General features: G+C 45.7%; 1 protein-coding gene across 2 annotated transcripts in view; it reads right to left on the bottom strand.

Moving 5' to 3' along the window:
* The window catches only part of MARCH4 (membrane associated ring-CH-type finger 4), a 99,674-nt gene that overhangs the window by 7,896 nt on the left and 81,573 nt on the right, over window positions 1-10,205 (bottom strand). For both annotated transcript variants that reach the window (XM_023529784.1, XM_011358635.2), the window contains one exon: window positions 7,336-7,528. In XM_023529784.1, the coding sequence (XP_023385552.1) occupies window positions 7,336-7,528 (193 nt within the window). The remainder of the gene's footprint in view (window positions 1-7,335; window positions 7,529-10,205) is intronic.

Raw genomic sequence — 10,205 nt, 5'->3', positions numbered from 1 at the left:
GGGCGGGTTCACAAGGTGCCGCCGGGAGAGGCCAGCCTGACAAGGACACCAGCCCAATATTCTCCAGGGATACAGCTTCATGCTTCTCACAAGTGGAGCCTGGCTGTACTTCGGGCACCTCCCTGACGAGGTGGTGAGATCTGGATCCAGGGGCCCCATTTGGACAGGCTCACCTTGACTCTAATGCTCTGAGTTTGATAGATGCTTTGAGTCACCCAACTCTTCCAGCAACAAAGACTCAACCAGCAGAGGATGCTGAAAGCATTCTATTAGAGTGAATCAAAGCTACCTTCTCCTGTTTGCATCTCTCGGTGACTTGTCAGTGCCCAGGGAGAAGTTGTCCCCTTGGAAGTGACTTCTGAAAGAGTTCCCTTCCTAGCAGGGCCCCTGCTGGGCCAGTTGACCTTGGTGAAGCTGTACAGTGTTTCTCAATGCGTCAAACTGAGAGCATTCCAGTCATTCTGCTGGAAAATCACTGAAGGCTGAGACTTCAGAATGAAGTGAGCTTAACTCAGGAGGACTGCGTAGGAGAGAGAAATATCCTGGAGCACCAAAGAGCCTTGCATCAGTATAACCGAGAGGTCTATTCCGGGAAGTGCGTGTGAAGTTATGCCCTGAGATACTGTAGATTTTTTCTGTGGAGTTTCTTTATGAAGCTTAGAGCTCTCGCTGTCTGGATAGATACAGAAGAATTGTATTTCTCAGCCTTTCTGGATGGTGACGATGAAGGTCATGGTCTGTGATGATGATGATGATGATGATGATGGTGGTGGTGATGGTGACAACGCAATATTTATTGAATGATTACTATGTTCTGTCACTCTAAAAGGGCTTTGAAAATGTAATCTACTTTTCACAGAAACCCTGTTTGATAGGTGATATTATCTCTACTTTACAGGAGAGGACACTGAGATCAGAGAAGCTAAATGTCTTGCCTAAAGATACACAGCTTGTACATGAAGTGAGACATAAATTCTGTGTTCACCAGAAACAGAACAATGCCATGTGTCTGGGCTGCTTCCTCCTCTATGCTCAAGGTCAGGCGCTTACCCCAGAAAGCACAGCTGGAGAGGAAATGATTTTTTTTGAAATTATGTATGTGTATGTGTATGTAGTTTCTATTTGAATTCGCAATATGTTTTAATACATGTTACATTGTTAATACAGAGTGATTAAGGATGTGGGCTTTGGAATCAGATAAAACGAGGTTCTAATTATATAACCTTAGTTGATTTACCTCTTAGCCTCAGTTTTCACATTAGAAAAATGGGCGTTATAGTAGTAACTATATCAAAGGGTTGTAGAGAATAAATAAGATAAGGCACACAATGCACTTTCACAGTGTTTGGTACATAATGAATAATAAGTATTGCTTATTATTTTATTTTCCTTATTATTAAATATCACAAGATTTCCTTTTAAAGGAGTTATTGTAAAGGTACAGAAGTAGTTTATTTATGCAAACATGCCCAACTTCTATATTCAAAAAGAGTTTTGTCTTAAAATTCTTAGAATTTTAAAAGATTACCCTTGGGAACTGTAATATTTTCTCTTAGGCTATCCTAGCTTAGAACATTTCTAGAAATCTCTCAGTGAGATAGGCTTTTTTTGTGACAGAAATGACAAATTGTCCACCCAAAATTCATACTTCTCTTCCTTAATACAGAGCTGCCACTGAAAAGAAATTATTTTCAGCCCTTTCAACCCAGGTGGAGCCAGGTGACTGGTAGTGAATGTGAGCAGGAGTCAGGCCAAGGTTTAGAAAATGGGTATTGAGGGAGAAAGCATGTGTGTCTGTGTCTGTGTATCCCTTAACCACGTTCTCTTTTTATTTTCTGTGTGGAGAACTCCCCACAGATCAGAAACTTCTATTGCATGAAACCACTGAAATCTGGGGCCTTGTGTTTTTACACATCTGGCCGAGTTATCCGAACTGAAATATCGAGGGAGGAAAGCAGATTTGGGCATGTTTCATGTGGTCCCCAAAATGTATTAGTTGGCCCGAATATCTACCTTATTTACCAGATTGGGCTATTTCTAGCCACAAACCCACCGTCAATGGACAGACATGCCACTCCCGAATCTGTTCTAAAGACCGTGCTGGAGGCACTGAAGACAGCTCTCAAAAGGTGATCCTAAAATATTTTGAGCCCTGTCAGCACAACTGAATTAAGTGAATTGCCTCCCAACGGGTCTCTTTGAGGGGGACAGTGCTCCCTTGGTATGCTTGCTTCTAAATCAGTCATCTTCATCCTCCAGGCATCCAGCAGCTCAGCTGTGGAGAGAGGTGGTTGGACATGGGAAGCCCTGGGGGGGGGGTGAGGAAGCGAGTGGATGGGGTATGAGTTACCAGTTAATCCAGGTAAGTAATCGGGTAAGTCACACGCAGATGAGGGAACATGGACTGAGCATCACTCACTCATTTACACAATTGATGTTCATCAGTTGTTTGGCCTGGGCCGACACTACTGAGAATCCCCCACAGACACCGTCGCCAACCCCTGAGAGCTATGGTATCTTCTCACAACGGAAATAACTTCAGAACCTTAGAATGTCAGACCTAGAGGACCTCGGAAGTTATCAGGTTCAACCCTCTCATTTTACAGATGAGTGAACTGAGTAGTAGAAAGAGAAGTAGCTTGCCTGAGGTCAGACAGAGAGGCAGCTGGTAGCTAATCTGGTTTTGAGACCTAGATTGTCTCCCTCCTAGTCTCTTCTGCTGCACCAGGCTGCCTCCTCCAAATCTTCGGTTTCCTAATCAAGAATTAAGAGGTCTGACAGGCAGAGTCATTTCTAGCCCAAAGGAGAGAAAAAAGGAAGGAATCTTTGTGGTGCGTGTGTTTTATAGTTAATGCGAATTAAAACCACATTTCAAAAATAACGTGTTTACAGTGCTGCTGCCCCTACCTCCTTCCTACTTGCTCTAAATCAGGATTTGAATCCCCTTATCTCGGAGGACAGATACCAGGTATCTCTAAGTCCTAGGAAAGAACCTAAATGGACAGCACACAGAGGAAGCTTAAACAAAAAGAATTTCTATAATCTTGTTAATTACCATATTTGAGTATTTTAAAGATTTGGAACAATCTCAGAAATGTTGCTCCCTTCCCTTCCCTTGGCCCACTGCTCTCACAAGTAAAAAACAAACAAGATAAGGATGAGGTCCTCATTTTTGCAGAGTTGACTTTTTGGTGGCCAATCCCGTGGTTCTGTGGAGTGAAAAAAAAAAAATGTTTTTGGTGCCAAAGACCTTAATTAATTTGCTCTTGTTAAATTCTAATAATTTGACCTACTGGAGCAGAGAATGTCCCATTTGTTTTCCGTGAGGCTCTGTCAGTGTCTCTGCTGGGGCAGACAACGTCATTAGAGATGACGGAAGAGGAGGCAGGTGGAACGAGGACATTCGATGTAATCAGATCTTCTCATTGAGGGGACACGAACGAGGGGACCCAAAAGCTTCAAGAAGAAGCACTGTTCCAAATAACAGCAGACTCTCAATTATGTGAGGACGCAGGGTCAGGGTCTCCAGGCTGTGACTGGATTCAGGTTTTAACAGCCCTAGCAAACCTTCATTGAGGGTCTACTACAAGCAGAATCTACCCTGATCAAGTGCCTCCTAGCCTGGTCACTGATATTTATGACCGCCTGCTCCTTCATGTATGCCATCATATTCAGTCCTCTCAATAACGCCCTGAAGATGGTGTTATTATCCTATTTCACAGATAAGGAAAGGGAATCAGAGACTTTTGCTGGGACCCTGGAAACTATGCCAAGGTGAACTCTACACCCACTGTTGTGAGTCTCACCCCCTTCCTTATGAGCTATCATTTGGGGGCCAGGAGACTAGCCTTGGACTAGAATATGGAGTGTGGCAAGGACTCATCTGCACAGCTAAGCCAGATCTGCCTGGTGGAGGATGTGGTTCCTGCCCTACATCCTTCTAAGTGAATCTGGTACCAAGTGTGCCCTCTGGTAGTTCTGAGAATCTGAATGCCTAGTCGAGCCTAAAAATAAAGACATCCCAGGTAGACACTGCAGGTGGCACCTGATTCTCCCTTCCACAGAGCCCCTCAAGAGCTGATACTTTTACAACCACTTGTGCAGTGTGTGTTTTCTCTCAACTAGGCAGAACACTGCAGTGAAGAAGTGACGTATCCTTGAACTTCACCCTGAAAACCACTATCATCACTACTGAGCATCATCACCACCCTCAAAATCACCATTATCACATCTACCACAAGAATCTGCTTGTGCATCCCAACAACTGCCCGCAACCTCCCTCTCCCTTCTCTTGACCCCTGGTTGCTCCTTTTTAAATTTTGTCTCCCAGCATTTTCGCCACTGCACAGCCTCTCCTGGGAAAACACTGAACTGGGAGCTCTACTCTGCTGCCTGAGTCAGCCTAAGACAGATCCTTCAGTCTCAGAGTTTTGCCATCTGAAAAATGGGAAGACTATTCCTTGACCCCGGGGGCATGCTCTGGAACTGAATTAGCTTCATTTACAATCAACGATATAGAGTTATCTAAACTCTTTAAGGATTAGATAGTCTAAATATCATTGTATCTGACCATTTTTGGATGGCACCAAAGAGCAGTCAGGGTCTTTATGCATTCCTCTCCCATCCAATGGCTGTCTCCAAGAAGTCGCTGGCTTGTCAGAGCAGAATGGGTAAATTAGGGTGTAGTTGTGCATCTGGGAAATTGTTTTCGTAAAAGCTTAGAAGTAAGGAAAACAGTGTGAAAACTCTCAATCTTTAGCTCACTCTCTTTGTCCCAGAAACTGAGTGACTGCGTGCCACATGTATGTAAGAAGAGAAAGAATTAGAGAGATAGAAGTGAGCCAAAGGGGAAGCAGGCAGAGAAAGAGGAGCAAAGAAAGATACAAAGGAGTAGACGGTGCCTTGGAGCCCTACTCAGGAGGAGACACTATGAGCAGGAGATGCCAGAGCACCAGACAGGCCGGAGCAGGGGTGCTAGGTGCTGAGACCCACAGGGGTTAGGCATGTTTGTGGGGGCCCCTCCTATAAGCGGGCCCAGGTGTACCAGTCACAGATGGCATCTGTAGGTATCCCATAAGTGACACTGCGGGACTTCTGCTAGCTGATGCAAGAGGGCTAATGGAAAGAGCACTTGACTGATGGAACGAGGACTTGCTTCTAATCCCAGCTGAGCAATCCTTGAGCAGATTACTTCCCTTTTCTGGGACCCAGTTCTCCCAACTGCAAAACAAGGAAGCTGTACTGATCGATTGTTTGATTTCTTCTATGTTCAGTTCTCTCAGTCTTCAAATCTATGGAGCCCTGAATGGTAGATGGTATTTATGCTTCTCTCTCACCCATGTTCCCACCAGGAGAGGAGGAGTATACTTCCCTGCCCACCACCTCTTTGATGTGGGGCTTTGATGTTGGTGACTCGCATTGGCCAACGCCTATGGGCAAAAGGAGCAGTGTGCCTGTCCTGAGCAGAAGCTTTGAGAAGCCTTGCAAGCTTTAATCAGCCGTCTTGTGCTCCTGCACTTGGCTAGGAGAAGAATATACTCTCATGGTCTCTGCTTCCTTAGCCTGGGTTAGAGCACCAAGAGACACTCAGCAGGCCCAAACCCAGTGCACAGTCAGAAGCTAAGCCCGGCCAAGCCCAGCAGAGCCACAGCCATCTCACAGACCATTGAATGGGAAATAAATGCTTGTTGTTATAAGGCCCTGCATTTTTGGAGTTGTTTGTTACTGTTACTGCAGCCCACGCTGAGTAATACACCATGTGACAGGAAAGCATGTCTCGTAGGAGCTCACATCAGGGACAGATCAAAAGCTTGCCTGAAGGAGAATGAAGGGCAGCTGGAGGGGCCCCTACAGGAAGGCCCTTCACTGCTTCCCCTTCCACGCCAGAGCCCTATGCCTCCATATGGAGACACACCTGGTTTCTGGCATCAACAACTCAAGCCTCAGCAGGAGTAGGAAACGAGTTTTGTGGGAGAGGGAGCTAAATTAGAATGCCTCAAAGTCAAATTCCTCCCATTAACAGTCCTCTCTCTTCCACAGCCCTCCACACCTGGGCGGTCTTTCTTTCAGCGCCTACGTGCCATCATTAAAAGTCTCTTAAACTGGGGGTTGATGTATTGGTTTAGCTAGCATGGAGAGGCAGCAAGATGCAGACAAGCATACAAGTGTCACTATCACTGGTCTCTGGCTACTGTAATCTGTATGCAAATCTACAGCATCTCTGATTCTAATATTAAAGGATCTCAGAGAAACGCACGTTAATATCATGCCAGTCAAATTCTAGCTAATAGAGGTTTTCCTGCCAAATGGAGTAGTATAGCATATTTGATATAATACACAAAGGAATGCCCAAACAAGACAACTGTGGAACACTAACGCTGTCAGCACTATGGCTCGGGGTGGCGGGGAGTCATCTGACAGTTTCCGGTAGGATGTTTAACCAGTGCTTAAGCATGCTTCATGTCACTCAGAGAAAGCCAGGACCATTCCCCACCTCCTCAGTTACTTGGGAAAAACAAATCATTTCTTGGGAAAAACAAAAAGACCCAGCCCTCCACCAACCAACCTAACATGATGGAAGAGAGGGGAGCAGAGGTTTTGGAATGAGATACGGAAGAACTCAAATGACGGGTTTCCAACTTTTTCCTAAAACACTGACGCCTTTTAAACAGAATCTTACCTAGAATGGAAATATATGTAAAGAGATAAAAGTACAGAAGCTCAGGAGAAGCAGGGGTGAAGAGGCAGAGCCTGTCTGGGCAGCATCCCCTCCCTGCCTCAGGAAGGTGGGTCCTGAAGCCATGTGTGGAACCCTGGGGCCACAAACAGTTTGAAAACCATTAGACTAGAGAAATCTTGGGCATTGGAACTGGCTTAGGGAAAGCTGAAAAAAAGGAGGGGGTTTGGGGGCAGGCAACATCAATGCTGTTTCTGGGCATTTTGCCGTGAAGAGAATGGAACTAAGTGTCCAGACATCCCTTGTTGGCTTGGCAGCCACGGTACACAACAGAGAAGCTCTCCACCTCCTGCTTGAGGCAGATAGACTGACCAACTGACCTTTCTCAGATCTTCTTAGTGGCAAGCCTCCTTATGCTTATTTTCAACCAGGCGAGACAGATTTGCTTAGGAATGAATTAGATCTTCCTTCTTTTCTCTGCTCCCCCTTCCTCCTTACTCGCCCCTCAAAACTAAGGCACTGGCCCCTCCTGATCTCACAGGTTTCAAGGTCGGTGCTTTCTCTGCTTTGATCTTCTAGAAGATGGGATCCTGAGGGATTTGTCTAACTCACCTGCATGTGGCTCCCCACCTCCCATAGAAACAAGCCCCGAGACCCACCTATGCACACCACATCCATGAATCCATACATCCCATAGCAGATCTGGAAGAGGAGGTCTTGGCGCTGCCATTTTGCCGAGGGACTGAAGGTCGACCAGATGAGCCAAGAGATGCTGGCGATGAGGAAGAGGGAACCCAGGATGGCAGCCGCAATCTGAACCTTCTCAATGACTGTCAGAGAGATGGCCTGCCACTGCAGAGAAGAGAACAGTAGGTTAGCTGTTGCTCAGATGCCCTCGCCTCGTTTCCAGGCCATTCCCAACCCGCTTCCTTCTGTTGCCCCAACCTTTCACCTCTGGTTTCGGATTTAGACCAGGGCTTTCCAACCAGTAATACAATGGATGTGTTTGCAAATTTCTGTGTTTTACATTCTACTTTTGATATAGAGGAAATCTATATCATGCCAAATGATCAAAAGTCATTGTAAGGAGGGGATTCTGGGTGGGCAGGGCCGGGAAGGAAGGCCTTTATGGTCCGTTATGATACGGACAGAGAAATGAGGAGAAAGAAGTGAAAATGCAGAGCTAGTGTGGGTGGCTTTCCAGGGCCCAGAATATTCTTTTCAGAGCAACACTGTTTATTTTCACGCTAATGGGTGGTGAGAGGGCAGAGGCCTTTTTTTTTTGGTACTTGTTTTCTACAACACCCGGCCTGCCATTTAATATACATGCTAGAGATCGCCAATTCAGCAGGCAAGGAGAAAACACAGGATGTGGGGGAGAAATAAGAACAGTATAATTTACTGACTATATATGAACACCGAGATTTCATTTTTTTAACAGAAAAAAATATTATACTAATAGCAGTAATGATGGATGGGTTGAAGGTTAAGGTGTGGGCGAGTTTCAACTCTGATATTCTACTATTCTGTGGCTGGTCTAGGTAGCAGAGGCTTAAATGAGCCTGGAGTTGGATTTTAGTTTGGGATTGATTCATGTTATCACTCAACATATATGTACTGAGTATTCTCCATGAGCCAGCCACTCGGCTAGGTGCCGACAATGAAGTAGTAAGCAAAAACATACAAGATTTCTGCTCTCATGGAGCTTACAATCTAAGAAACACAGACAACCGAATAATTCTCTACAACTGCAATTCATCAGGAGTAAGAAAGGGAGGTACATGGCACTGTGAAAGCCTCTGGTAGGGAGATTTGACCTCCTAGAAGAAGCGATGCCTGAGTTGAGTGAGTTTACTAGGCAAATAGAGGAGGAAGGAGTGCTCCAGCAAGAGGAAAGAGCATGTGCAAAGGCCCTGTGGCAGAAGAAAGCACGGCGAGTATGAAAACCTGGAAGAAGACTAGAGTGGGTAGAGCAGAAAGAGCAAAAAGGAGTGTGGGATGAGACAGCCGGGAATGTAAGAAGGGCAGACCATGTGGAATCTTGAAGAATAAACACAGATTTTTTACTTTGTCCTAAGAGTTAACATGATGGTATTGAACACTTTTAATTAGGGAAGGTGAACAGTTTTACCAGGATCAGATTTGGAAAGGTGGAGGGAAGGACACTCTCCTGAACGTAGGAATTTGCATAACACCTTGCAGAGAACACCCCCAGAAGGCCATCAGCTATAAGTGGAGGAAAGGCAGACTACCTTCCATCTGCCAACAGTGAGCCCTCACTATGTGTTAATTGGCCTGGATGAGAGCACTGATTCTGGCTCCAGCTGGTCTGACCAATGGCCCCTGAGGAATTGTAACCATTGGAAAACATTTCACTTGCTAGTCTAGATGTAGGACATCAGACTTTACATTTAATTATACAGATAGCATCCCCTTACAGGTAATTGGGCCTTTAAATTTTCCACTGCTTCCCCCAGCCTAGGGTTACACATAACAAGGGAATTTTCCAGAAGAGAGCCGGATCCTACAGACTTTGCTCATATACAACAAACGCTTTTTCCAGAGCCTGCCCCATTGTCTGTGAAAAAGGCTCCTGACTGAGGTTTTTGTTTCTACCATTGAGTCATCAATAACTCTCATGTCCTCGTCCAGACTTTAAAAATCCCAAGTAGAGAGGCACAGAAAGGTCTTCTTAGTCCCTAAAGCCCCTTCTTACCACCCCCTAAGCCACCTGTGGAAACTAAACAGAGCCCCAACTACAATTTGAAGCCTGAAGAAGGAGTGAGGTGGGCGTGCTATGGACAAGGCTGTCCTATCTGTCCCCTGTGAGGCTCCATGAGAGGTGTCAGGAACAGAACTGCAAGGAGAAAGCAGAGAACAATACTGACACCTCAAAAAGAGGCTGGGAAGGGCAGAAGGGCTCCAGAGGTGCCAGGCTTTGCCACTATCAGACACCTGGAGCTTCTTTCCAAGTGAGATTCTGATTGCAGTATCATGAAACTTCTCCATGCTCTGACCTGTCTGTAGCACCAGTGACTGCGGAGACAAAGGAGGAACAGCACAAGCCTGGCTGCTTCTTCCCTTATAACAGCAAGGGGCACTGAGCACGGGGCCAGGGGACCCAGCTCTAGCCAAGGTCTGCTCCAACTTTTGGATCGTGACCTGGGCAAAGTCAATGCATCATAAAGACTATCAAGTTTCCTTTTTATAGAAATGGAAATTATTAGTCTTTCCCACTTCCTCTAGTGTTGTGGGGTTAAATAAAATAACTCTTTAATCAGTGCTTTGAAAGGTATTGGACCACCATCATTCCTATTCTACATTATGTTTTAGCAGAAATACAGTTATTATGCATGTTGGGGTGGGGGCTTCCTAAGCGTACTCAACAAATTCTGTGCCAGGCACTATGAGGTAGAGATTAAGGGCCAGACTTAGGAGTAGACCCCTGGGATGCAACACTGCTCCTCCAGGGTAACCTTGGGCAAGTTGCTGACCTCTCTGTGCCTCCATCGTCTCATCCGTAAATTGG

Source organism: Pteropus vampyrus, unplaced genomic scaffold, assembly GCF_000151845.1.
Source record: "Pteropus vampyrus isolate Shadow unplaced genomic scaffold, Pvam_2.0 Scaffold42, whole genome shotgun sequence".
In the NCBI taxonomy this organism is placed as follows: Eukaryota; Metazoa; Chordata; class Mammalia; order Chiroptera; family Pteropodidae; genus Pteropus; species Pteropus vampyrus.
Note: the sequence above shows the minus strand (reverse complement) of the source record. Positions and strands in the feature narration are given on the sequence as shown.